We start from the raw sequence: 27,188 nt of genomic DNA, 5'->3' as shown, positions 1-27,188 counted from the left end.
CATCTTCCTCTCGTGTGCTTGTCCTTTGAAAGGGGAAGACCAGATGAGTAGGGAGAAGCCAACTGACCTACCAATCTCCAATGGCCAAGCATGGTAATAGCATATTTCAATCCAAATCACAATTGGGGGGAGGGGACACACATTGTATGACAGAACTATAAATACTTGACGTTGAAAGCATACCAAACATATGCTTGTACCTTTTTCTCTTTCATTGTTACTCTTTTTTTTTTCAACTGTATTAATTCTGGACGATTCTCGTCTCATTAAGGGGACGTTACGTGCATCGTGGATGTTAATTACATGAAAAAATTTAGTTTGACAAACACTGAACACACCCCTATACATATGGAATCATCACAAATACGAAGCCTGATCTTGGATTTTTGGAAACTATATGTGCGAAACTCCAAGCAACTGTCCCAAAAGAAAGTGTAGTGCGGCGATTAGACCCTTCTCATACCCAGTGGTTTTGGGTTCAAAAATACCTGCCTTTCCAAACTTGGGGTTTTGTGCTACAATACCACTTGCATACTTTCAAAATTGACCGTGATACGTATACATGTCAAATTGTAATTTATTCGAAACAAGAATTGCTCTTGATACATAATGATTAATAAGCCAATTATTTTCCTATTTCGTTCTCATGCAATGTATGTACTAACAATGATTAAGACAATGTACGGTTGGAACTGAATAATGGTGCGAGGAACAAACAAAGAAGATATGGTGGTTGTGGAGTCAAAGGCATGCAGACGATGACCATATACGGTTCTTAATCATTCATATTTTTAGTCCAAAAGAGCTTTAACTATCATTTCTTCCCATCATGTAATGTGACATCGTACGGCTGGAACCCATTTCTTTTGGCATACTTTGGACAAGAAGATATATGAACAAAGCCATCGTATTTGGTTGTTAAGGTAAAGATGATATCTCACTTCAAACTTATGGATCTTACACCAAATTGTAGGACAATTATGTTAATTTGGAGTTGATCATCTTCCTATATTAGTCAACATTGGGTTTAACTTGAGAGAGAGAGAGAGAGAGAGAGAGAGCATCATATCTCCTTTTTCATTCTATTTTGGATAAGTAACATCATGTTCTAGCATCTTATGCTATTAGAAGATAATGTACTTCAATAATGGATACAACTTCCAACTAGAGATAGACTTATGAACGGGATATATATTCTCTTGCGTCTATTTTGATTATCACGTTACTTATTACATGAAGAGAGAGACAAATGCAAAAGAATATACAACTCGTTGCATGTACGTTTTAGCCCTGCCAATGTCTCTATTCATAAAAAACTGACTACCAATGCATTTGACAAGTGAGAAGTGAAATATTTTTCGCATGACATTTGAATCTTTTAGAGGGCATGTTGATGTCAATTGAGGAGTATGGGAGGATGCCCAATTTGAACCTAATTTGTTTGCTTTGGTGAGTCAAAACTTATATTCAATGGGACGTGCCTAAACTGATAGTTGAAACTTGGTACCGTAAAGAATTTATTTAAGGACCTTTTACTTCAAAATATCAAAGTCTAACTATTTTCCTACTTATACCACATTACCAGAATTTTGACAAGGAAAATTGATATACCTAATTTTGATAATTATGGTTCCCACCTAATGATCTTTCATTTTCAGAGATCTGGAAAATGCAAGGAGCTTGTGGCTCACGAGACTCCAAAGATTTATTATTGCACACAAGTAGGGATGGATGGATATTGAAACCAAGGTGGCTCCAAGACCATAATGTTTGGAAAATATACATGTGAAGATCTTTTGAGGATCCTTTGAGTATTTGGTATGAATCCCTTTTGTGTGCAAGTGTTTGATGTAATGTCTGCTATATATATCTCGATAGTATGTCGATAACACTCAACAAATTCTCTTTATATCACTCATTAGTTTGCTTCGGCGTATGTTGATATTTGTTAACACGTACTCAACATGATTTGGCTAATGACAATAAGTCCACCACGTGTTCAACTAAATGTGTCATTGAATAAACTATTTTTTATGCTCTTCGCGCTTTGTTTCTTTATAAAAAAAAATTGTATTTAATATTAGAATTACATAAAATTTGAATTCTAGATCCGTCACTGCACGCGAAATGTTGTGTTGGATTGTTCTATCTTCAAGGTCGACTCTCATGCAGACAACAATAATTTGAAGTCACGTACTTTTCATGGACTAAAAATAGTAGGCTAATCGACTTTCTACCTAATATTAAAATCTACACACCATGAGATTGAGAGATTTTTCAATATGGTCGTCACACGAAGTGATATACCATTTATCCCTATAGAAATGGTGGGTTATGTGTGTTAAAAGGTTAATAACTTAAAAATTAAATTTTTTTACCACTTGCATAAAAACAAGTGATGTATCATCTGTATTCCCATCACAACTAAAAATTTCTCTATGAGATCGTGATGGCTAATTGTCAGTCAAATCCAGGATGATTGAAATTGACTACTCTCACTCACATAAGTGTAAGCCCTTTTTTATTTATTATTATTATTATTATTATTATTTAAAGAAACGATATTTTTTACAGTAAGTAGACGAGATGGGTTTAACCTCACAATGAATTAGCAATAATGTGGTTTACGTTTGTCTTTAGCGAAAATCAAACTTAAGACCTCTCACTTACATATGAAGAGGAATATTACTAGACCGTAATACTAATTGGCGATTTTAAGCAATTAATGGTTCTATAATATGTGTTTTTTTTTTCTCTTTTAGGGAAAAAAATGAGCAGCTGGAGGATTTGCTATGGCATTTCATTTTTTTCAGAGACAGGAAGAATCAAAGAGGTATTATGTAATTCACATAGGTCAATAATCGAACCCAGAACATGCTTTTTAAAAATTGGCCTAGAATCCGTCCCTAACTACTAAACCACTTATCGGTGGCTATATGTTATGTGTTAAGCTTCACTAAACTAGTCATATTGAAGCTAAAACACACAATTAAATAATTATTTGTATGAATCACAACAAGTGGTCTAATGGTAAGTGCGCGGACTGCGACTTCCTAATAAAACAAAGAAAATGAGGGAGGTCCCATGTTCATGCTCCAAGCTGGTGAATCTGCTTGACTGTGGCCACATGCATAGTAAATTTTCCCATAGCCTCTTCGATTCCGAAAGAAGTGGATAACTGTAACTTGCCACTAGTCTGTTATTCTCCTTCATAAACAAAAAATTAAAATAATGATTTGTATGGAATCCAATATGAATAAACCCATGGATGTGGATTAGACTATCACATTGCTTATTTAAATATTTTGTTTGGGTGTTTGTGGGTTTATATTTTAAGGACAACTAATGAAAATGTTTGAAAACTTTAAGTTTAACGAAAATAACAAAATAAAGAGTAAAGTGAATAGTATCATGATTGACTTTTTAGTGTAAAAATGTGATTTTTCGTTAAAATGAACAATACCGAGAGCTTTTTTTTTTTGTTAAAGTTCTCTATATTTAATTTAATCATGTTACGATGTTTTGCGATTTTGACACTTATCATTAAGCTATCCATACAGCTGTGGCCAAAAAATTATAAAATATTCGTTTAGTAGAGTGAGCTGTTTCAAAATATTAGGAAGGAATAAATATAAAGTTATTTATTATTGGATGAAAGGATGTAAATTTGAGTTTTTTTTATTGGTTCTGACAATGCGTTGTTTTATGAGATGAATCCTCCGAAATCACATGAATCTTTAGTTAGAATGGAATACCAACTCGAAACCGGATCCTCTTTGTGAGAATTATGAAGATCCGTGAATCATATCATTTTATCGTACCTCGTGCGGTTAAAAATTATTTTAGATATAAAATTAAATATAAGCAATATCTAATAAAAATTGATCGTAAGATGTACGATGGACGAAAATTTACGGATCTCAAAGATCCTCACCATAAAGATCCGGAGAGAATGCTTTTGGATTCCAACTCCACACTTACTGTCCGAATAATTAACTTGATCAATTGTTAAAATCAATAGGCCTTCAAATTGTGAATTATAAACTTTCATGGAGTCTATAAATTTTAATGGATTTGTATAGACTTTTGGAATTATAGACGTTCATGGATTTATATAGATTTTAGGGTTCTCTAAAACAAATAATAATCCAAATTGGCCATGAAGAGAAGACAAAAAAAATTGTTGATTACTTGTTGTCTTCTTTGAAGAGAAAATAGATAAAGATTTGGCCATAGAAGACAGAAAAATTGAAAAAGAAGTTTGTAGATTTTTGGGTGTCTTAAGAAGACTTCGTTCATATCCAAGTCTGATCATATTTTGTAGAGGGAAGAATCACGAAAAAATATTAGGGTAGAGCCATGGCTTGTGAGGATTTTTTATATTTATATTTTCCACTCTAGAATCCACTAAAATCTTCTAACTCCTAAATTCCTCTAAATTCATTAAATTATGAATGCAACCAAAATTTGGAACATTTTAAGAAAACTCGAGAGTGAATACCACTAGATTTTTACAAAGTCTTTGAAAATCAAGATTGAATACTATTAGAATTTGACAGATTCATTTAAAATCTTCATTGCATGCAAACAGATTTATGAGCTCTCTTAAAATCCATCAAAATCTCATTCGAATACACCCTCTTATATTATTTTAGTATGCGAATAAGAAATTTGAACTAAAAATATGAGGGACGGATATATTTCTTTAATCTAAACTATTGTAATATACAGAGCAAGGATTAAAACTTTGGGCAAAGAACACGAGCTTATAACACTTCATTCAAACGTATACAGATTTAGAGTTGTTTTGGTCAAAAATTTGGAAATGAAGAGAGGTAAAAGAGCGTTGAACGCCTTTGGCAAATTCTTTGGAGTTAGGACGCACAACACAACACTTGCCTACTCCTACTTACTTGTTACCGCCCCTCGCTTCCTACATCTCTCTGTCTCTGTCTCTCTCTCTCTGTGTTATATACACTTTACCAGCCTTTCTTCCTCTTCAGTCAGTCACTTCTCTTGCACTGCATCTCTCTCTCTCTCTCTCTCTCTCTACAATGAACCCATCTGAAGAACTAATGGAACAGGGAATATCTCCACGGGTATATATATCCTTCATCCTCTCTCACTCTATTTTGTTCTTCCTAATATTGTTCTTTGATAATTAGTTGTTTGCTTTCATGATGGTAAACTTTAAGTGTTTGATATCGACAAACTTATGAATGTCAGCCATTTTTGCAGCTTCTCTTGGACAAATAGTTTTTAGTGAAAATTTTCTCATCAGAGTGTGAGATATTGCATATTCTTATGCAAATATAAAATGTACATCTGGAGCAGCAGCTTCTGTGGAACCAGGACATTTGAGAATGTGAGAAGAGGGGTTTCCAGTTTTTGAGTGTTTATTTCTGGGTTTTGGGTAAACTAAATCCCTTTAATTGATATAAATTTTGCATCTTTTACTGTTTTCTCAATGGAATTCACATCCTGGCTTCAAAAGGCATTCTTTTTGCTTCCTCAAAAGAAAAAAGGGAAGTAGTGTGAATGGTTTTTAAGGATTTACGCTATTCGTCGTTGTTCATAATTTGAGCAGCCAGATAAACAAATATTGGGGACATGCATAAAACCCCGAAAAAATAAATTTAGTCTTCAATGTAGCTGCTGAACCATAGGGTCATGAACTTTTATGGGCTCTTTTGTACTAATTGACCTTCTTTGATGTTTCTAAATTGTTGAATTTTTCGAATGTATGTTTATAATGTTGTCTTGAATCGGGACTTGCAGAGGGTATCCCGTGCAACTGTGCTCACATTGGCTTATCAAAGCCTGGGAGTGGTGTATGGTGACTTAAGTACATCCCCTCTATATGTTTATAAGACCACGTTCTCCGGAAAGTTGAGCCTTCGTGAGGATGATGAAGAGATTTTTGGCGTCCTTTCGTTTATTTTCTGGACGTTTACTCTAATTGCGCTCTTCAAGTATGTTTTCATTGTGATGTTGGCTGATGACAATGGTGAAGGTACAGTTATGTTGTTTTCATTGTGATGTTGGCTGATGACAATGCTAAGTAACCCGATTGATCTTATGACGCAAATTATTAGGCTGTTCATTCAACCTTCCAGTCACTTTTGGATGGTTGGTTCGGATTTGCATTCTACAATACTGTTTTCAACACTGAGAAAAACACTCTGCTGATCTCCTTTTTCTTGTCATTTTCGACTGTTCTTGATCTCATCTAATTTTCCAAATGATTTGTAGAAAAAAAAAAATGTAATTGGATGGCAAAAAGACGGTTTCTCAATACCAGTTTTGTACACATGGTGCAGGCGGTACCTTTGCTTTGTACTCCCTCCTCTGTCGTCATGCAAGATTAAGCATTCTGCCAAATCAAGAAATCACAGATGAGAAGTTGTCTGAATATGTGACGGAAGGAACCACAGAAACATGGCAGAGTTCAGCTCTGAAATCGTTCTTTGACAAGCATCCAAGATTTCGCAAAGGGCTGCTGGTTTTTGTTCTATTTGGAACCTGTATGGCAATTGGTGATGGTGTACTCACTCCTGCAATATCAGGTGGGCTAGTCCTAACAAAATTCTCTATAGTGATATGAATGTTTTTTCCCCATACAAGTTCCGTTCCCTGAACTTTTCAAATTCTAGGCTAGCTCATCTTAACTTTTCAGGTTTCGACTTTTGAGTAAGCATAACATCCTTCAGAACATGGATATATATGATAATTTTGTGACATATGAATGGTTAGAAATACACATTATACCTAAAGCATGTATGACAGAGCTAAATTCCTCCCTTTCTTAGAGCTTGTTCAATTACGAGTCCAATTCCAAACACGCATCTGTTGGCGTTTTAGAAAGACTTCTAATTCAACTAGAGTTTGATAGTTCTTGATTAGTTTGTAACATTATTTATGACAGAGATTCACTTGTATTTCTTCTTTCAGTTCTTTCAGCAGTCTCCGGGATTAAGCTTAAAATCACAGGACTCCACGACAGTACGTCAAACTTCTTTATACCGCCAATAACCTTTCAAATATCTATGCATCACCGTTTGTAAAACTTCTCTTTGGTTTCTTTCTTTCAGATTATGTTGTTATAATCTCATGTGTCGTCTTAGTGGGGCTTTTCTCCCTTCAGCATCACGGAACACACAGAGTTGCTTTCATGTTTGCTCCGATTGTTACAGCATGGCTTCTGTGTATTAGTGGCATTGGAATATACAACGTATTTCGGTGGAACAAACGTATATTTCATGCCCTTTCTCCAGTTTATATGTTAAAGTTCCTTCGAAGCACAGGCATTGAAGGATGGGTATCCTTGGCGGGAGTTGTTCTTTCAATAACAGGTATCTCTTCTAAACTCCTGTTGCAGTAATTGTGGTTTACTTGCTGCTAAACAGAGCTACTGGAAACTAGTTTCCTCCGGAATATTATCTCAGGTGTAGAGGCGATGTTTGCTAACTTGGGCCATTTCTCTCCGCTCTCAATAAAGGTAACTTTGCAGTCGATTGTATGGACACGATGCTAATGCCTTGAATCATTAAAATTGCATCCACAAATAGTTCTTTCTTATTTCAACACTGATGTAAGTACCTGGCATCAAATCCCAGATGGCCTTCACATTACTCGTATATCCCTCTCTAGTTCTTTCATACATGGGTGAGGCTGCGTTTCTTTCTAAGCACCACGAAGACATCCAAAGAAGTTTCTATGAAGCCATACCAGGTAATAGCTTATCATAGTACCCTAATGGTTAATATCATTAATTGTCATCTTTTGTATGTATGCCGTAATTGTTTGGTTTGCTACAGAGGCTGTGTTTTGGCCAGTGTTCATAGTTGCCACTTTTGCATCTGTTGTCGGAAGCCAGGCAGTAATTTCAGCTACCTTCTCCGTTATAAACCAGTGCTGTGCACTTAAATGCTTTCCCCGCGTCAAGATAGTTCATACTTCTAGTAAAATATATGGCCAAATATACATTCCAGAGGTCAACTGGATGTTAATGTGCCTTTGTTTAGGCGTGACAATTGGATTGAGGGACACAAACATGATGGGTCATGCATACGGTATAAATCTAACTGCTATCTCTTGGATATTCTTGGTGTTTACATGAATGTACTTTGATTGTGTTGTTGAATTTGGTAGGTTTGGCAGTCACTGCTGTAATGTTTGTGACAACTTGCTTGATGGCTCTGGTGATGATAATAGTCTGGAAGAAAAGCATAATAACTGCATTAGCGTTTTTAATGCTCTTTGGATCAATTGAGCTAGTTTACATTTCAGCATCCGTCAGCAAGATCCCAGAAGGTGGATGGATCCCGGTTGTGCTCTCTCTGATCTTTATGGGTGTAATGTACATATGGAACTACGGAACAATGATGAAACACCAATTTGATGTTGAAAACAAGGTCTCAATCAACAGAATAGTGAGCTTAGGTCCGAGCCTTGGCATGGTTCGGGTCCCTGGAATTGGACTCATGTACACTAATTTGGCGACTGGGGTACCAGCTATTTTCGGACACTTTGTAACTAATCTACCTGCATTCCATAAGGTGCTGGTTTTTGTTTGCATCAAATCTGTTCAAGTTCCCCATGTTAGTGGAAATGAAAGATTGCTTGTTAGTAGGGTGGGCCCAAAGGAGTATGGACTGTTCCGGTGCATTGTGAGGTACGGTTATAAGGATCTTCAACAGGAAACCTGTAATTTTGACAACATATTGGTGTCTAGTATAGTGCACTTTGTAGAAACAGAGGAAGAAAGTCCTTTGAGACCGATAACTGGATGCTCTAGACAGGTTATTGATGCAGATTCCGACCCCCTTTATGCTCCAGATCGCACCTTCATGGACTCGACCAAAAAAGAAAACACAGTGCAGTTTTCATGTGATCTTCAAGTGATAAAACCTGGTATCAGGCAAGTAGAAAGTTCTCTTTGCAAAGACGAGTCCCTGCGAATATTAGAAGCCAAAGAATCTGGTGTCACATACATTTTCGGGCATTCACATGCGAAGGCAAAGAAATCATCATCCTTTTTCAAGAAACTTGTTATAGATATCGTCTATGCTTTTCTGAGCAAGAACTGCAGAGAGCCGGATGTTGTTCTGAATGTGCCGCATACTTCTTTGCTGGAAGTTGGTATGATTTACTACGTCTGACTTCTAGGAAGAAGGCGTACTAAACCCATCGGAAGATCCTGCGTGTGATGTTGGGATGTGTCGACGGAGTAAATCCATACTTTGTTTGAACTCGCAATGGTTTTACTAAGCAGTGGGAAGTTCAGATGGACTTGCAGAAACTGATAGCTGTTACAGTTAGATTTTCAACACTGACTTTTCAGGTTTATATATGTTAACTTTGTATCAGAGAAATGTAAAATTTTAAATTGCTGTATCTTAGAACAAATAAATACCTTTAACTAACACCCTCACAATTTGTATATTCTGATTCTCCTAGTATGCAGCTATGGAAAAAGCCATGCCAAAATGCTTTCTTTCAGTAGGGTTTTATCTTAAAAATAATTGTTACGTTTAGCAGTGGAACATGCATACTTTTAGCTTATAACTCGAGACATTACTCATTATGTCTACAACACTCATCACGTGACTTGCTCTATAAACACAGAGATATACTCCCACTGGCAAACACATTTTCTCAAACTCTGCATGTTCATGACCATCATTAGTCCTACTTAACTTATCAAATTAACTTCACATGGTAAAAAGAATTCGAACTAGGGCTGGGCACGGGCCGGGCCGGGCCCAATTTTGGAGGAACCGGACCTTACCCGTTTTAAATAGTAACGGGGCGGGACGGGCCGGGTAAAGAGATTTTGAGTTTTGGAACCGGACCTAACCCGGCCCGTTTCAAACGGGCCGATTCGGGGCGGGTCCACGGGTCCAACTTTTTTTTTTTTTTAATACATTATTTTATAAAATGGAGCTGCAGCCTGCCGCTGCACTGCAGTGCACAACAGCACATATTACACTTACACTCACAGAAATATTGAAGCACAGATTGTTGAAGCACAAATGCACATCAGCACATATTAATATGATCTCATTTTAACAATGGTTCACAAACTGATACCAGCTAATGCTTAATCCCAGATTTCGACCCCTTCCACCCAAATCATTTGAACAAAAGATTTGAAATTGGAACATAACAGAGGTCAAGATTTCAAAACCCAACAAAATCTCTAAATCTAGAAAACCTTAATTTAATTTTAAATCCTAAATCCCTAAAACATATTACCTTAACTGAAGATGACTGTTAACAGAGCTCGACTGCGCTGCAAATATGAGTCTGAGTTAGGTGGAGGAGATGATTGATTCGTCGTTTTGAGTTGTTTGACTTCGTCGTTCGTCCATTCGAGTTCGACAGAGAGAGACTGATTTCGAGAGAGTGAGTGAGAGAGATACACAGCAGCAGCGGTTTAAGATTACATTAGAAAACAAGGAGCTCCAGATCATCGACCATGATTGCATTCCCCATCCCAATTCCTTGCATGCATTCAAAAATTAAAGCCACATAAAACAAAGAAATTCGCTATAAATTGAATGAAAAAAAAACGAAGAGACGATTTCAGCTTCCCTGGATCGAGGTCTGATATGGCGGCGACGGACGGAGCTGATGATGGCAGCGGCGGACGGAGCTGATGATGGCGGCGGCAGACAAAGCTGGGACAGTGAGAGCGAGTCGGGATGAGAGATTGAGTTGGGAAAAAGGAAAAGTGAGTGACTCTGAGGCTTAGTTTGGTATTGCTGTGCTTTAAAAAAAAGCGGCTGTGCTGTGAGAAAAAGCGGCTGTGAAATAAAGCAGCAGAGTGTTTGGTAAACTTTTTTGTAAAAGTGCTTTTGAAAAAAAAGCAGTATGATAGTGTTTGGTAAACTTTTATGTAAAACAGCTGTGGCTGTGTGAAATGACCAAAAGGGTATAATACTAGATGTGCTATTAATTTAATTTTCTTAACAAATAAAGATAAATTATTAAATATACTTTATTTTTAAAAGAAAAATATTTATAAACTTTATCTTAAATATTAATTAGTATGACAAACTATTTCAATTGAAATATTTTAGACTGAATAGCTAGAATTCATTAGTACAATATTGTTAATGTACTTGAAAGTAGTCTAATTAGATGCATTCATCAAACTTGCCGCTATTCTATTTCTTAATGCCTCTATCTCATTTGATCCTTCAACTTCATAATTTCGATATTCTTCATCATCATCATCACCACTATCGCTCTCTTCACAATAGTCTCTGGGGTCATCAAAATGACGATCACGTTCAGAATACCTCCGTATGTAGTTATGAAGAGCCATTGTAGCAATGACAATCTTCACTTGCTTATTGAACGGGTAATTAGGCATATCCCTTAAAATTGACCATTTTTTCTTCCATACCCCAAAAGTTCGTTCAATGATGCTCCTAAGAGAAGAATGTGTGTGGTTGAATACCTCTTTATGACCCGTTGGTTCGGCACCCCTACGAAAGTCTGGGAGATGATATCTTTCACCTTTATATGGTCCCAAATAACCTCTCATTTGTGGGTATCCCGCATCTACCAAGTAATATTTTCCTGACAATTGAAAATTTTGTTTTGTATTGTATTAATTATACAAAGCAAGTATGTAAAATGTTATAATATAAGTATGAAGATTACCATTTGGAGGCTTAGGAAAGTTTAAAATTGGATTTCGTAGCACGGATAGAAAAACCCTTGTATCATGTGCAGTGCCTTCCCATCCAGCACAAGCAAATGTGAATTGCATGTCAAAATTACATGCAGCCATAACATTTTGAGTTGGTATTCCTTTCCTACCAATGTATGGAACTTGATCCGGAGGTGGTATTGAAGCCTCAACATGTACTCCATCTATGGCACCAATACAATCCTAAAAATAATAACATTGAAAAAAACCGTCAACCTACACTTATAGTTTGGAAATAAGTTAGAAGACGAGTCAAAATTTACCTTAAAATAAGGCATGTATCTTGTATCTCTCCTTATTTCTTGGGGAATGCCACGAAACTCCGAATCCATCGGTTTGATAATATCTATTGCCATCTTACATACGATATCCAACATAGCACCAAAATATCTACTAATAGTCTCACCAGAATGTTGAAATCTCTCTTGCGCTAATCTATTTTTCACACCATATCCCAACATATGCAAGAACATTGCTAATATTTCAGTAGCACTCATTCTCCGTGAACCTTTCAATCCATAATTAGTTTGCAAGTCATTGGATAATCTATAAAAGACATCTTTGTTCATCCTAAACATTCTATAGCATCGCACATGATTTCCTTGTAGTACTTCCATCAACCACATATTACCTGTTTGGGAAGAATTCATACACGGAGTTTTGTGGATATATTTTGAGTAATATGTTTCGACAGCTGTCGCTATAGTGCATATAATTAGACCATCCTCCAACTCCTCAACATCTTCATCATAAGTGTTCATATTGAATATACACCTGTAACCTAACACATAATTGAACATTCCATAAGTCATAATCCAACAATCACTAAGAAGTCATAATCCGACATTCAAGAATAATCCAACGTTTAATAAGAAATCATAATCCAACATTCAACATATAATCCAACATTCAATAAACACAAAATACAAGCAACAAGCAACATTCAACACATAATCCTAATGCAAAGTACAAACCACAAATAGTCATAATTCATAGTTTTAGCTCTCTATTGTTGTTTGTTGAACATATATTTCAACCAAGTCAGCTGCACTTCAGGATCAGTCATAGTGGCAAACACCTCTCGCTTCTCTGCACTACAAAATAAACATGTAGCAAACAACCATAACTCGCTAGGTGGCTCACAACCAGGCAATTGTGCAACAGATGCTATCGCTTCCGCAATACTACAACCTATATGCGGCGGCCTCATCAATGAGTTTGCAGAACTCCTACTTTCATAAACTTCAACAAGACGGTCAATTTGACCAGAAAGTTTTGCAGCACCTCCAATTTTTTTCCCCTTCTTATCAACCTTCTTCTTTTGAAAATCTCCTTGGTTGGTCGCTCTTTTTTTCCCCTTCCTAGTAGCTTGCCTTAGATCCTGCATGGTCTCACTTTCTTCCTCATCATCCAAATCAATTTGCCCTATAGATTCATCTCTTGACTCTGGTGGTAGTACTCCAGATGAAGGTGCCCAAGCATGTTCACCGGTAGCAACTGTGTTCGAGAACATCCTATCTAACTTATCCTCCATCTCAGGACTAATGCCTTTTTTCCGCAATTTTCCATATTCTTTGTTTATCTACAAGTAAACAAAGAATATGGTTAATACATATTCCATGATATCATAATACATATTCAAAGATAAATACACAAACCTGAATTTTATTATTCCACCACTCCTCAGAGGCATCAACGGTGCCCTTGCTCGAATTCCACCCTAGGCCAGTTTCTTTACCAATTAGCTCTTTCCACAACTTCCACTCAATTTTAAGTGCATCCCACTTTTTTTTTAGTTGTTTTCTATCATAATCATGCCCTGTCTCTGCCTTGAAGTTAGCTCTAATATTTGCATATCCATCTTTGTCAAAGTGAGTGCCCGGACGATGTCCGGCCTCAACCTCCTTGATGCAAACATCACAAAATATAGATATATTGTGGGCATTCCATGTAGCCACAGGATTTGATGAAGATGCCCCCTTCTTTGCCATCGATACCAACTACTGAATTGTATATATACATATATATATTTATATATTAAAACAAGAACAAATGAAAAATTTCTGAAAAATATTTCTTGCTTATGGTTTCATACTTATATATAAAAGCCTATGAGAAACATAAACCTCTTTTTATTGTTTTATGCCATATTTCTGTGGGGAAATTGCAAGTTTCCAAAATTAACAATCGAAGTATTTTCAATTATTCTTTCTCTTTCCAGGAAACAATTAAATATTAACGAAAACCATAAATACAATACAATAGGAACGAACAATACCTAGAGCAAGACGGAGAAGATGAAACCGTGGCGGTGAAGATTAATAGACGGGAGGAAGCACAGTCTGAAAATGCAACATGAGATGGAGGATTAATAGCAGTGTACTGGCAAGCATCAACAGATAGAGAGGATTAAAAATGGATATGCAAAAATGCAGATCCAACAACAACACACATTTAAGTGAGTAGACAGAGTGGAACTCAAAATTAGTCGCCAGTTCCTTACAAGTAATTTTCAAGCGGAGTGGCTTTACTATGCATACAAGGTTAGAGAATAGAAAACAATGCTAATTTTGTTGATTCTTTAAACATCTAACAATTCTCATGTAATCTGCCATACTTCCTTTCCACTTTCCAGAAATTTGCCAACTTCTGCACATGACTCGGACATATTTAACCATTTCAAGTTTGAAAAGAAAATGCACGAGAACACCACCACCCAATGAATATTACTTAATTATGCTCTTTTGCACTTCCCAAGTACCCAACCCAACCGTAAAAGAAACCCAGCATTCATCCATCCAGAGGGCATTGAACCAAAACATTTACAAAATGCAAACAATTTCCATGGAACCTCGCAGAATATTTGTGAAAGAAGAAGAACAAAAACTCAGTAAACGAAAAGGCGCAGTTACTAACAATTCCACATAACATTGGCTTGACAATTAATATAATTTAAGGTAATGCAAAAGGGTTTGGACTAGAGAAAAATTGTGTGATTATTCGAGAATATCTTAGATCGATCACATAAAATAAAACCCATAAATAATATACGTATATATCACTTGACTTGTGTGTGAAAATAAAAGACGTAGACTTTGCAGAAAATTAAAAACAGAAGAGGAAAAAAGAAGCTAGATTTAGCAACCAAGAACCAAATTAACTAGATTAACCAGATAATCTATCTCACATTTCATATCAATATATTATTACCAAGAAACTCAAAGGCAGCAAAACCAAAAAATTGCAAGAAAAGAATAGCCATTAGCCACCACTCACTCACTCAACAAACTAAACTAAAAAAAAAGAAAAAGAAAAGAAAATTAATTAATATGTAGGATCATATCTGGGGAACAAGTGCAGTTGTTTGGAAGCATATCATGAAGAACAAAAACCAAAGACAGAGAGACAGAAAGAAAGAAAGAGAGTCACTTATCACACCACACCACACCACACTGGGGAGTTCAATTCCTTCCAAAGAGAGATTACAAACCAACAAACTGGGAAAATGGAAGAAAACATTGACATAAATGCTTCAATCAAACAGAACCCTGATCATACATAAATATATATTGCTTTGTTTATAAATTTGATGTGTTTTAAGCTCTGCACTTGTATAACCTTTTATGGAAGGCTAAATTGATTTAGTGGATGTGAGAAGTATGTGTGATTAGAGCATTAGTCATTTTAATTACATAGAGTCAGACTTTTGCTTTATTCTAAAATGCATTTTCTAATTGAAAGAAGACTTTTGCTTTATCTAATCCTAACCAACAAACACCAGAACAGACTTTGTAGTTGCTCTGTTCTGTCATTAATCTGTCTAATGTTCTATCATTAATCTGTCTAATAAACCAAATACCATTTAAATGCAATCACAAAACAGATTTATCAAAAACATGAAAACCGAATTTTGTACCAAGAAAAAAATAATCCACCTGTTCGAGTACAGCCTCAGCGACGTCCTCAAAAACCCACTTCCTTCCAGAGAGATACAATACGAACACTGACAAAGGGATGACAAATCAGAAGCACAGTTCATAGATTAGAACCAGAGCAAAGCTTTATAAAAAACTATCCTTTACCTAAACCCAAATCAGAAGCAAACCTTCTCAATTTTTCTTGTTTCCTCCACAAACCCTAATTTTTTCCCCAATTATTTTTTTCCCAATTATTTTTTTTCCACAAACCATATCACCTTCCCCAATTAATTTTTCCCCACCCTCCATCCCCAATTGTTTTTCCCGACACCCAATCATTACTGGCAAGCAACTCGGAAACATTTCAAATCCTTTGCTGTGTCCACAACGAAGAAAGTGTACGCAACATGATCACCCTCCTAGAGGCGTCAAACGCAACAGAAGCAAGCCCGATTTGTGCCTACATTTTCCATGCAGTCGAGCTCCTTCATCCCTGGGCTCTTCCCACCCCTTTTTCCCTCTCCCATCCCCAAAGTTAAAAATCCAAACAAATAAATAAATAAAATTTACAAGAGAAACTTACCAAACGAACCTGGAGAACGAGAGAACAAGGGAGAACGCTGGTTTTGGAACGAGAGAACGAGAGAGATCTGATTTCTTGGTTCGGGTATGAGAGAGGAGAGTAGACTGAAGGAAAGAAAAGAGGAAAAGAAGGCGAGAAGGAGAGAGAGGCGGAGAGGAGAGACTGTATAAGGAAGGAGGGCAATTTTGGATTATTGAAAAATTCATTAAACCTACACTGTTCACCCGTGTTTTTGGTTTGGGAAGCCGCAACTGTTTTTGGGAAGCTGCAAATAGCAGCTTCCTGTTTTAGGCTTCTTTTCACCCTCAGCTTTAAAACAAAGCTGCTTTTGAAAAATTTACCAAACGCCTCAAATCCCTCTGGCTTTTTTTCACCCTAGCTTTTTTTTAAGCACAGCCCTACCAAACTGGGGCTGAGTATATGAGAACTGAGAAGACTGAAATGAGGATAAAACCAATTATTCTTGCTAGAAACGGGCCGGGCCGGGGGCCCGTTCCCTCTTATTTCTAGAACCGCCCCGCCCCGCTAATTTCTTGTACCGCCCCGCCCCGCCCCGTTTTGTGTTTTGAAATTTAGGACCCGCCCCTTACCCGCCCCAAATCGCGGGTACCCGCCCCGACCCGCGGGTCCAGGACCCGTTTGCCCACCCCTAATTCGAACGGTAAAATGTGAATGGGTTCCAAGGAATACTACCAAAATATTACTGTCAATTATATATAATGTTCTTGAATATTCTAATGGGGTTCAGAAAAAACACATACCATAACCAAAATTTAGACCCAGTTTTTTGGGAGAGAAATTATAGACCATTTTATTCTCTAATAAAATACAATACTCAAGGTGAGAAATACAAATTGGACAATAATTGATACGATCTGATTCTTATTTGAATGTACGATCCAGATTAATAGTCTCATTACGTAACATTTCAAGTATCTATACACAAAACAAATTATTTATTTCTACCAGAACATAAAATCATATAGATATTATAAAATAAAATAAAAAGACAAATTATTTCCTTCTCCTTTAGTTTAGCACTCACTCTATTACTTTACCATGCATAACCCCGAATGTGTCTCTTCACCCTTCCCAAGAAACCCCACCACCTTATTTCACGTACAAAACAAACCTATATATATAAATCCTTCTTACTCTCCTTCCTCCTCCCAACAGCCACAAAGATCCAATTTTTCTCCCATTTTTGTTCGATCAACAGTGTGTTTGATCTCCACTACAACACCAGAATCCTGAATCCCACTTTCGAGCTCTCCGTTTTCCACCATGGCCACCAATATTGGCTCCCTAGACTCATCAAAACCGGCCAACAACAACGTCGGCTGCCCTCCTCAAAATGGTACTGCCACCATCCACGACTCCTCCCACCCTCCGTCCACCATTGCCTCCGCTGACTCCACTCTTGGCCGCCACTTAGCGCGCCGCCTGGTGGAGATCGGGGTGGGGGACGTGTTCACCGTCCCCGGGGATTTTAACTTAACCCTATTAGACCACCTCATTGCTGAGCCGAAGCTCACCAACATCGGCTGCTGCAATGAGCTCAATGCCGGGTATGCCGCTGATGGATATGCCCGGGAGCGTGGCGTTGGGGCGTGCGTTGTCACGTTTACCGTGGGTGGGCTTAGTGTTCTCAACGCCATTGCTGGAGCTTACAGTGAGAACCTTCCTGTTATTTGTGTTGTTGGAGGGCCAAACACAAATGATTATGGCACCAACAGAATTCTTCACCACACCATTGGCCTGCCGGATTTCAGCCAAGAACTCAGATGCTTCCAGACTGTCACTTGCTATCAAGTCAGCTCAAGTGTTTGATTTGCCTTTATTGATTTATAATACATGACATTTAAATAGAAATATTTTATTTGTAACCATCTGCACTTTAAATTAAACACTTTGATGACATTTTTTTTAACTCACAAAAACGAGAATAAATAGGAGTGTTAAATTGCTAACCACGTTTTAAATTTTAAGTATAGAGCCATGCATAATAATATATATACAACATTTTAGTGCTTTGACCTAATTAGGATTTGAATTTATAAATTATAATATATTGTTGTGTTATTTTGCGTTTTGGGAAAATTTGGATTTGTGTTATTTTCCTTTGTGTAATTATGTATAGATTCTTGTTTATGCTATTTGCTGTGGCAGGCTGTGGTAAACAACTTGGATGATGCACATGAACAAATTGATACTGCCATTTCTACTGCTCTCAAAGAAAGCAAGCCTGTCTATATCAGCATTAGCTGCAACTTGCCTGGCATTCCACATCCAGCTTTTAGCACACACCCCATTAAATTTTCCATCTCACCTAGGTAAGTTATTTGTTAATTGATCTTCATGGTTTATCTGAGTTGTGCAAGGTATGTCAGACATGTACAAGATCCCGCACCATGTCCAGTATCAAATAAGAGTTCGACTAATAAGATATTTATGATTGACAGTTTGACAATGTAATATTTCTCTCTTTCTTTAACATGAGATTTAGTTTATGACAATTTGATGATTTCGTGATACAGAATGACCAACAAGATGGGGCTAGAAGCCGCTGTGGAGGCGGCAGCTGCCTTCTTGAACAAGGCAGTGAAGCCAGTTGTGGTTGGCGGACCAAAGATCCGAGTGGCAAAGGCACATGAAGCCTTTGTTGAATTTGCTGATGCCAGTGGCTATGCTGTTGCCATGATGCCATCAGCCAAAGGGCGTTTCCCCGAAACCCATCGTCGCTACATCGGGACATACTGGGGAGCAGTCGGCACGGCATACTGTGGTGAGATTGTAGAGTCTGCTGATGCATACTTGTTTGCTGGTCCAATCTTCAACGACTACAGCTCTGTTGGATACTCTCTTCTTCTCAAGAGGGAGAAGGCAATTATTGTGCAGCCTGATCGTGTGGTGGTTGGCAATGGCCCTTCTTTCGGGTGTGTCCTAATGAAGGACTTTCTTCAGGCACTTGCACAGCGTGTCACCAAAAACACAACCGCTCACGAAAACTATGCCAGAATCTTCGTCCCAGATGGCCAGCCTCTCAAATCTCAGCCTAATGAGCCTCTTAGAGTGAACATTCTGTTCCAGCACATTCAGAAAATGCTCTCAGCTGACACTGCGGTTATTGCTGAGACCGGTGATTCTTGGTTTAACTGCTTGAAATTGAAACTGCCGGAAGGATGTGGGTGAGCATGCAACAAAACCCGAGCTATGTGATTTGAGGTTTTTAATTTTTCAGTATCATTAGAGAAAAAAAGTTGGTCTTGCAGGTATGAATTCCAGATGCAATATGGATCGATTGGTTGGTCTGTTGGTGCAACTCTAGGCTATGCACAGTCAGTTCCGAAGAAGCGCGTCATTGCTTGCATCGGTGATGGGAGCTTCCAGGTTCAAATTAATGCTTCGACCAGCGTTTGATTTAATTGGTCTCAAGCTTATATATATGAAACTTTATTTTTTATGACAGGTGACTGCACAAGATGTGTCAACAATGATTCGATGCAATCAAAAGAGCATCATCTTCCTCATAAACAATGGCGGATACACCATAGAAGTTGAAATCCATGACGGCCCTTACAATGTGATCAAGAACTGGAACTACACTGGTTTGGTGGACGCAATCCACAACGGCGAAGGAAACTGCTGGACAACAAAGGTTAGTGTTCGATATAAAAACTTGCTTTGTTAGACTATATATGTTGTGTTGGAGAAGTAAATCATGACCTAATTTATGTGTTTTTCCTTCCTTTTTTCGGTCTCAGGTTCGTACTGAGGAGGAGCTAACGGAGGCAATTGCAACAGCAACGGAGGAGAAGAAAGACTGCTTGTGCTTCATAGAAGTGATTGCTCACAAGGATGACACAAGCAAAGAGCTGCTTGAATGGGGGTCAAGGGTCTCAGCTGCTAATAGCCGCCCGCCAAATCCTCAATAGAAAAATGCCATCCTTTAGAATGATCTCAAGAAATTCAAATTAGAATAAGATCTTAGTACTTTGGTAGAGTGAACTATTTTATTTAAATTAGAATAAGAGCAAATTATGTCTTAGTAGTGTGTTTCTATTTTCTATTATTCGTGACGGAATCAACTCATTTACTTGGAATTATTAGTTTCTGCTTCATTCGTATCATTTCCTATGTTTTGAACCCTTTTTTTGAATACTTGTCAAACAAGCTCAATTGCCATGACCCAAAGAGGAAAATTTGGGTTCCATATCATTGTAGTTTGGAACCTTTGGCAGTTTGGTGTGCATTTTGTTTTGTTGGATAGTTAAGAGCTCATTTGAGAAGTGATTTTAAATGACTAAAGCGCTTTCAGAAAAAAAAAAATTTTTGAAACTAATTATTGGTAAAAATGCAAATTAATCTTGAAAAAACACTTGAAGTGCTTTCTACAATAAGCATTAGTTATGTATTTCTTGCTCGAAGGATGTTAAAAGGGACACTCGAGTATTACCGATCAAGGACGTTGAGATGCTCAAGTGAGTATTTTGTATCAAACACAAAGTTAGGCTTAAGTTGTGAGGCTGTTTCATGACTTTGATGTGGAAATTAATTATGTTTATAAATTGCAAGATCCATATATAGCTAGGTTTAAGATGTGAGGTCGTTGCATTCCTTGAAATGTCTTGCTTTTGTGACACCAAAAGCTTCTTGAAATGTGGTCAACCCAATTAACATACCAATCCACTAACGCACATAGCACGTTAAGATGCGCTAAAAACTCTGTATGATTGAAATGCTTCTTATCTTTGTTTGTTTTATGTGTGATAAATACATGTATTTTCCTACTTTAGCTATTTTCAGAGGATGAGTGCTAGAAGAATATGAGAACAACTTGAGTCAGACTGTCAAATTAGGTAGTTAATTTGTCCGTTCAATTTTAAAAAGCATACCCACACGTTATTGACTACCGATATTATTTATATTATTGATATTATTGATACTTTGATTATTTAGTCGTCCATATCATGTTGATATATATGTTTGTAACCCAAGTTTTTGTCACTAATTGTATGCAAGGATCTCCTTACTAAGGGAAGACTGAGTTATTACCGTGCAAGCTCTTGCTAGCACTGTAAAGTACGTCGAAACATGTCAAATAGCCATTCAAATGAAAGATCTTGTTCAAGTAGGGTAGTCAAATTTGATTTTTGTGTTTCCCTTGATTTGGGGCATGTCTGTCCGCCAAATAAATTCTTCACTGAGCAGTGACTACTACCTGGTTTCTCAATCTCCTCTACCTTCTTTGACCAAATAAAAAATCTCCTCAAAATTTTAAAGCAATTTATATGAAACAGATTTTACAATCATATGACGTTCTAATCTAATAACATATTGCCCTATGAATCAAAACTTGCAAATGGCACTGCATTATTAAGTAGGGAACACCACGTGATGGTGAACCCGTTTCATGTAAGTCATTTTTCTATTTTTTTGCTCTTCTACTTTAAAGTATTTTACATGGCAGGAATTCTTCATCATCACAGTGTTCGTACTAATAATACAATGGACAAGGATTGTCTGCCCTCCTTATTCTCGTGCCCTCCCGTACCTTCCTGTTTTGTGTGGTCACGGTTAAGCCACGTCAACATTTTATATTGTTTTTTTATAGAGATAATAAGACAAAAATAAATAGTAATATAAAATATTAACGTGGCTTAATCGTGATCATACAAACAGTAAAGTATGGAAGGGCACGGGAACAAGGAGGGTAGACAATCCTTGTCCTAATACAATACAATGTCTCGTAAATAGAAAATTACACACATTATTATATTACTGGCACAGAACTCCATGTAATTAAAGTCCTTCAAATCAATACAGGGTGCGGCACGTTCAAGTTGTTTATCTATGAACACACACACACTACCCCCACCCAAAATAAGGTTCCCTTACCTGTAGGGTACTTTGATTAAGGGCTATATAGGGTATGTGGTCCCCTAGAAATTAAAGCTGAATTTGAAGTGGACTTTTGCTAAAATCAGTGAGAGGAACATAAACCCTTTAAAAAGATCTAAAGATTATGCTCATGCCAAGTAATTACACCTCATGTCTAGGTGAGCTACCTTTCAGCTTCAGCCTATTAGTGCTTTACTATTCAAAGTTGTAGGATTTTCTCCTTAGGGTTCATTGGCATAAAACAAATTTTGCCTCTTAAATTTGACGTATATTGTCTAGTTAATTATGATAGTGTGTTCGTTCTTTATATCGAAATTTGAATTCCCTCACTATAAATTAGAGTAATTTAAACTATTATCTTGTCATAAACAATGGCATCCAAATATTGATCTTGTTATATTACTAAAAGATAAATGTAGGGTTTTGTCTAATGCGGCAAATATATTGTTGGATAGTTGCGTGACGTAAGTAGCTTCTCAATGGGCATAATAAAGCCGGACGGCCGGCCACTTATTCTGCAACCATCTTGCAAGATTTGTGTTGTCATTAAGAATTTTTGCATAAATGTGATCCTCAAAAAGAAAAATGACACCCCCTCTCCATTTTTTTTTACTTTGTTCCATGAAGGACATGAAAAATAAAGCAAGAATAGGGGAAGATCTGAATCTGGTAGGCTGTAAATGTCAAGGCTTTTACTTTTTCTTTAATTTTCGACTGTCAGCATATACCCTTCTCTGTTGCTCTTATTTCCCCTTCCCCCTTTTTATGGCTTTTGCCTTGCTTCGCAAGCAAAGAATTGAAAATTCGCATTCAATTTTGTCATGATCTCCTGGAGGACTAAATCAATCGGCATATCAACCGACTTATGTATGCTAATTAAGATTTACCTAATGATTTCAACATCCCAGCCTGAGACTGACACCTGGACAACAAAAACTGGTCCAAGAAGCTAGTTAATGAGCCTTAAGTTGTTAGTTAGCAATCAATCAATCATGCACCATTCGTTGTTTAGCCGAAGCTTCACAAATCTACATGTGAAAAGTGATGGAAATGACATTCCTCAGGTAAAACTTAAGAGTGACTCTCGTACGCATCCAATGCATAATTTTAGTGACGTCTCTTCCGCTTGTGATTAGCATAAACTAAGAGGAGACAGAAGAAAAAAAATTAATCATAACACTCACTTGTGATTAATAGGAGTAATAACCATGTTCGGTACACGATGCATGATTTTCTCATAAAGCTTATGGGGCTAGTTCTTTCTAATATGGTATTTGAGGCTTTAGTGTAGGGGTTTTGAATCCGATTCTCATTGATCACCTCTTTGTTGGTTTGCAAAGCGCAGAGTGAGGCTTCACCCTATATGTTTATACCTCTCTCGTTATTGATTCACATGTCGACGTATGTAACAGATAAGGGTAAAAGTAGATAACATTGTTAACTCATTACGTGGATGCTCAAGCTTTTCAAATTATGAATGCACTACCTTGCTAATGATATTCTAACATAATTGTATTAAATACTCAAGAAAAATATGGGTTTTATGGTAAACTTGACCAAAGAATATAATGTTGCACCTAAACCAACCAGTATATAGTACTTGCAACAAGACTCTTACCTACAATTCAACATTGCCATTAAACAAATGACAGAATAAACTAATGTTAACGTATAAAATCTTGCAAATGTAAAAGGATCCTTGTCTAAACTAAGGTTACCATATTGTGGATCAAGTGAGAAAACTATCTATGCTCTACACTTGAGGTCTCTAGGTTCGATTCTCCTCACTCTCACCAAAGGAAAAAGAACAAAAAAAAATCATCTACCCTACATCTAAAGTCATGTGTACCGTTTTCCCTCCGGGCCTTGCTCATTATCATGTATATAAAAAATGAAAATAAAAATGGGCAAACTAATGTTAATGCACTGTTAATGCCCTAATAAACGACTCACTAGATGAGCATCAATCGTCAGGTTTACGTGAACCCACCAAGCCTTACATCAAAAGTAAGACAACATAACATAAAAGAGGAACGAGCCAGCAACTCATTTGTCACCTCTAGCTATCTCCTTCCAGTGAAAGCATAGCAGACTCGGAGGATGCCAGAAGAAGATGAAAGCTCCGAGATCGTCGTCTTTCTCAGGAAAGAACTCGAAGCCTCTCTCGAAAAGAACGGCTCGTTGGAGAAAGAAAACCATGAACTGAAGCAAGAAGTTGGTCGTCTTAAAGCTCAAATAACTTCCCTCAAAGCACACAACAATGAGAGGAAATCTGTGCTCTGGAAGAAGTTTCAAAGCACGTTGGAGCACAGTGCATTGGAGCAGAGTCCAGTGAAAGAGAAACCGAATCCGAAAGTAGACTTCACGGAATCTCAAGCCATAAAGGAAAGACCGGCAGCAGGATTATTACCAACCAATGCAACACCATCAACACCGAGGCCTCCTCCTCCTCCCCCTGCTTTGTTCAAGGAGGTAAAGGAAAATAAAGGGCCTTCAGCACTAGCACCGCCTCCTCCTCCTCCGCCCTCAAAATCATTAATCGGGTCAAGAGGAGTGCGACGTGTGCCGGAAGTAATTGAGCTGTACCGTTCACTTACAAGGAAAGATGCACACCTGGAGAACAAAGCCAACCCAGCAGGAGTTCATGCTTTTGCACTTACTAAGAACATGATCGGAGAAATCGAAAACCGTTCATCTTACGTTTTAGCAGTAAGTTAATTAACAAATGATTTCCGCACATTGAATTGAATAAATCAAAAGAAAGTCATACAAGAAATATTTCTAATACTAATTTCTACATTCATGGACAGATAAAGTCGGAGGTCGAAACGCAAGGAGAATTCATAAATTTCTTGATCAGTGAGGTGGAGTCTGCAAAATTTACAAACATCGCAGATGTGGAAGCATTTGTAAATTGGCTGGATCGGCAGCTATCTTCTTTAGTGGATGAAAGAGCAGTGTTGAAGCACTTCCCGCAGTGGCCGGAACGAAAAGCAGACACGCTGCGAGAAGCCGCTTTCAGCTACAGAGACCTGAGGAATCTGAAAAACGAAGCCTCATCATTTGAGGACAACATGAAGGAGCCATCAATCCTTGCTCTGAGAAGAATGGAGGCATTACAAGACAGGTAAGCGTGGAGTACAATAGCTTATTAGTCTTACATTGATATCAAAAATTGCAGACGTGCTATTCCATTGATATCAAAAATTGCAGATGCGTGTTAGGTCAGTTGATTGGAGATTGGAGCAGCAGTTTAGAATATCACCTCGTCTAACGTCAGAAGTCCGCTTTTGCAGGTTGGAAAGAAGTGTGAGCAGCACAGAAAGAACAAGGGAGACTGCCAGCAAGAGGTACAGGGATTTTCAGATCCCATGGGAATGGATGCTGGACACAGGGCTGATGGGTCAGGTAGGTAGATAACTATGGCTTACCAATAACTTTAATTTGGCAATCATTCAGATAATAATTTATGAAAGAGTTAATCCTATGTTTACTTTTGACTTCCATTAAAGTGGTACTAAATTGTGGTTAATTAGAGCCCAAGTGACCAAATATCTACGCTTTTTAGCCGGGATCAATTTTTTTGCACTCTATCATTGAATGATACGAGTTAAGTTTATGTCAACAAAGTTAAAAAATGGTTAAATTTATGACAACAAAGTTAAGGAGGGTTAAATTTATGACAATAGAGTTAAGAAGAGTTCAACTTATGAACACGTGTTAATCAATGATAGGAGCCACAGAAAGGCCCACACAAAATAAAGGCAAAATATTTGAACTCTTTCTAGCTAAGCAAACCCCCATCTAGTTTCAACTTTCAATTGATTAACAATGATGTTGAAGCTATAAAATTTGAAAATTGTGAACATGAATTGACAACACTATTCTACGAGACTGTAGATAGCAGTTCGCAAAGAATAAGAAAGTTGTTATTAACACTCTAAGATAATATTTTTTCACTCCACGACTGTTTCAGAGTGCTAACGACAATACCCAAGGAGTGGATTTGAAGCAAGGGGTGGATTCACGCACATTCATTTGAAAACATCTCATTTCACTGAAAACCATCGATTGATACAAACCGTATATCTTGTACACATAACTATTTGCAGATGAAACTGAGCTCGCTGAGGCTAGCCAAGGAGTTCATGAAGAGGATTACTAGAGAAGTGCAGTCCAGTGAATGCTCAAGAGAAGAAAATCTCCTGCTTCAAGGCGTCCGATTCGCTTTCCGGGTACACCAGGTAGTGAAATGCTTCACAAACGCCGTTCCAAATTTCTTGACCTACTTGTTAATTCGTTACACCAGGTACTCACACACAGAAAATTCAGTTTGCAGGAGGTTTTGATTCGGAGACGGTACTTGCATTTGAGGAACTAAAGAAGATAGGCGCGAATAGTAGAAGAAATGGCACGATTTAGCTCACTCTCAATACGTACATGAACCCAGAAATTGATCGATGGGGGTGTAAGCAGATTACTTGTAGCAGAAAATGTGTTTGTAAAATGTCCAACATATAATGTGTTTGAAAATATTACAGGGAACTTTAATGAAAAGCTCCCGGTACCGTTCACTTTAACGAAAAACCACATTTTTACACTAAAAAGTCAATCCTGGTACTATTCACTTTACCCTTTATTTTGTCCTTATCATTAAAACTCAAAGTTTTCAAACACTTTTCATTAGTTTTCCTAATATTATACTGGTAAAACTCCGTGATAATCTAATTTGAACTGGGTGCGACAGGCTTCACTCAGGGAAATTCTCCGATTTGGCGGAGGACCAAGTCGTCCGTCGGACCACTCTCACAAAAAGCGTAATCCCTCCTTTTAGGGTTCCACCATTTATGCTTCCTCAACTAGCATGCACACTGAACACCACCGGAGTCCTTAAACAGTAAACAAGAATTTGATCGATACTCTGCTACTTAATTCCACATGGATGCAAAGAATCGAAATCAATAATACTAGACACACCGACTCTTTTACCAACTACATGTACTTCTAGGCAAGAATGTTTCTACTTCTAGATATAAAAACATAATGCGGATCATCGTTAATCCTC

At 37.4% G+C, this 27,188-nt stretch overlaps 4 protein-coding genes across 9 annotated transcripts; 3 read left to right on the top strand and 1 right to left on the bottom strand.

The window, feature by feature from the left end:
* The first annotated feature begins 4,813 nt into the window (after nt 1-4,813).
* LOC126588735 (potassium transporter 1) lies at nt 4,814-9,501 on the top strand. 3 transcript variants are annotated; one of them, XM_050253834.1, is made up of 10 exons: nt 4,814-5,099; nt 5,239-5,365; nt 5,779-6,013; nt 6,321-6,566; nt 6,952-7,002; nt 7,092-7,352; nt 7,446-7,498; nt 7,617-7,731; nt 7,818-8,072; nt 8,152-9,501. In XM_050253834.1, exons 2-10 carry the CDS (start codon nt 5,318-5,320, stop codon nt 9,159-9,161), a joined length of 2,274 nt encoding a protein of 757 aa, XP_050109791.1. In that variant the 5' UTR covers nt 4,814-5,099; nt 5,239-5,317; the 3' UTR covers nt 9,162-9,501. The 3 variants fall into 3 exon arrangements, with proteins under 3 accessions (XP_050109791.1, XP_050109792.1, XP_050109793.1); XM_050253835.1 differs by lacking the exon at nt 5,239-5,365 and having other exon boundaries at nt 4,815-5,099; XM_050253836.1 differs by lacking the exon at nt 4,814-5,099 and having other exon boundaries at nt 5,319-5,413.
* A 1,547-nt stretch (nt 9,502-11,048) lies between these two features.
* Nucleotides 11,049-16,403, bottom strand: LOC126588740 (uncharacterized). The gene is made up of 6 exons (XM_050253843.1): nt 16,223-16,403; nt 15,639-15,725; nt 14,001-14,064; nt 11,986-12,496; nt 11,674-11,905; nt 11,049-11,589 (listed from the first exon to the last, which is right to left on the bottom strand). Exons 4-6 carry the CDS (start codon nt 12,481-12,483, stop codon nt 11,138-11,140), a joined length of 1,182 nt encoding a protein of 393 aa, XP_050109800.1. The 5' UTR covers nt 12,484-12,496; nt 14,001-14,064; nt 15,639-15,725; nt 16,223-16,403; the 3' UTR covers nt 11,049-11,137.
* A 990-nt stretch (nt 16,404-17,393) lies between these two features.
* LOC126588738 (pyruvate decarboxylase 1-like) lies at nt 17,394-20,352 on the top strand. Of its 2 annotated transcripts, none has more exons than XM_050253841.1 (6): nt 17,394-18,034; nt 18,392-18,555; nt 18,760-19,410; nt 19,495-19,612; nt 19,692-19,880; nt 19,987-20,352. In XM_050253841.1, the coding sequence occupies exons 1-6, from the start codon at nt 17,507-17,509 to the stop codon at nt 20,155-20,157; spliced, it is 1,821 nt and encodes a 606-aa protein (XP_050109798.1). In that variant the 5' UTR covers nt 17,394-17,506; the 3' UTR covers nt 20,158-20,352. The 2 variants fall into 2 exon arrangements, with proteins under 2 accessions (XP_050109798.1, XP_050109796.1); XM_050253839.1 differs by having other exon boundaries at nt 19,483-19,612.
* A 3,688-nt stretch (nt 20,353-24,040) lies between these two features.
* Nucleotides 24,041-26,846, top strand: LOC126588739 (protein CHUP1, chloroplastic-like). 3 transcript variants are annotated; one of them, XR_007611583.1, is made up of 6 exons: nt 24,059-24,832; nt 24,934-25,250; nt 25,420-25,531; nt 26,236-26,367; nt 26,456-26,647; nt 26,811-26,846. XR_007611583.1 is itself a non-coding variant. In XM_050253842.1 (5 exons), exons 1-5 carry the CDS (start codon nt 24,224-24,226, stop codon nt 26,543-26,545), a joined length of 1,260 nt encoding a protein of 419 aa, XP_050109799.1. In that variant the 5' UTR covers nt 24,059-24,223; the 3' UTR covers nt 26,546-26,846. The 3 variants fall into 3 exon arrangements, 1 of the variants encoding a protein (XP_050109799.1); XR_007611584.1 differs by lacking the exon at nt 26,811-26,846 and having other exon boundaries at nt 24,041-24,832; nt 26,100-26,367; nt 26,456-26,520; XM_050253842.1 differs by having other exon boundaries at nt 26,456-26,846.
* The last annotated feature ends 342 nt before the right edge of the window (nt 26,847-27,188 follow it).

The sequence above is a fragment of the Malus sylvestris genome, chromosome 11, assembly GCF_916048215.2.
Source record: "Malus sylvestris chromosome 11, drMalSylv7.2, whole genome shotgun sequence".
NCBI classification, from domain to species: Eukaryota; Viridiplantae; Streptophyta; class Magnoliopsida; order Rosales; family Rosaceae; genus Malus; species Malus sylvestris.
The sequence above is the reverse complement of the archived record's forward strand: the minus strand, read 5'-3'. Positions and strand labels throughout refer to the sequence as shown.

Bases quoted from the DNA above. Each gene is read 5' to 3' on its own strand.
- LOC126588739 (XM_050253842.1), top strand. From the start codon at position 24,224: ATGCCAGAAGAAGATGAAAGCTCCGAGATCGTCGTCTTTCTCAGGAAA. The intron at 24,833-24,933 runs GTAAGTTAATTA...ATTCATGGACAG, and splicing joins GTTCATCTTACGTTTTAGCA to ATAAAGTCGGAGGTCGAAAC. The intron at 26,368-26,455 runs GTAGTGAAATGC...CAGAAAATTCAG, and splicing joins TCGCTTTCCGGGTACACCAG to TTTGCAGGAGGTTTTGATTC.
- LOC126588738 (XM_050253839.1), top strand. From the start codon at position 17,507: ATGGCCACCAATATTGGCTCCCTAGACTCATCAAAACCGGCCAACAAC. The intron at 18,035-18,391 runs GTCAGCTCAAGT...TTGCTGTGGCAG, and splicing joins AGACTGTCACTTGCTATCAA to GCTGTGGTAAACAACTTGGA. The intron at 19,881-19,986 runs GTTAGTGTTCGA...TTTCGGTCTCAG, and splicing joins GAAACTGCTGGACAACAAAG to GTTCGTACTGAGGAGGAGCT.
- LOC126588740 (XM_050253843.1), bottom strand. From the start codon at position 12,483: ATGAACACTTATGATGAAGATGTTGAGGAGTTGGAGGATGGTCTAATT. The intron at 11,906-11,985 runs GTAAATTTTGAC...TATTATTTTTAG, and splicing joins GATACATGCCTTATTTTAAG to GATTGTATTGGTGCCATAGA. The intron at 11,590-11,673 runs GTAATCTTCATA...TTCAATTGTCAG, and splicing joins CTTTCCTAAGCCTCCAAATG to GAAAATATTACTTGGTAGAT.
- LOC126588735 (XM_050253834.1), top strand. From the start codon at position 5,318: ATGTACATCTGGAGCAGCAGCTTCTGTGGAACCAGGACATTTGAGAAT. The intron at 5,366-5,778 runs GTGAGAAGAGGG...CGGGACTTGCAG, and splicing joins GAACCAGGACATTTGAGAAT to AGGGTATCCCGTGCAACTGT. The intron at 7,353-7,445 runs GTATCTCTTCTA...ATATTATCTCAG, and splicing joins AGTTGTTCTTTCAATAACAG to GTGTAGAGGCGATGTTTGCT.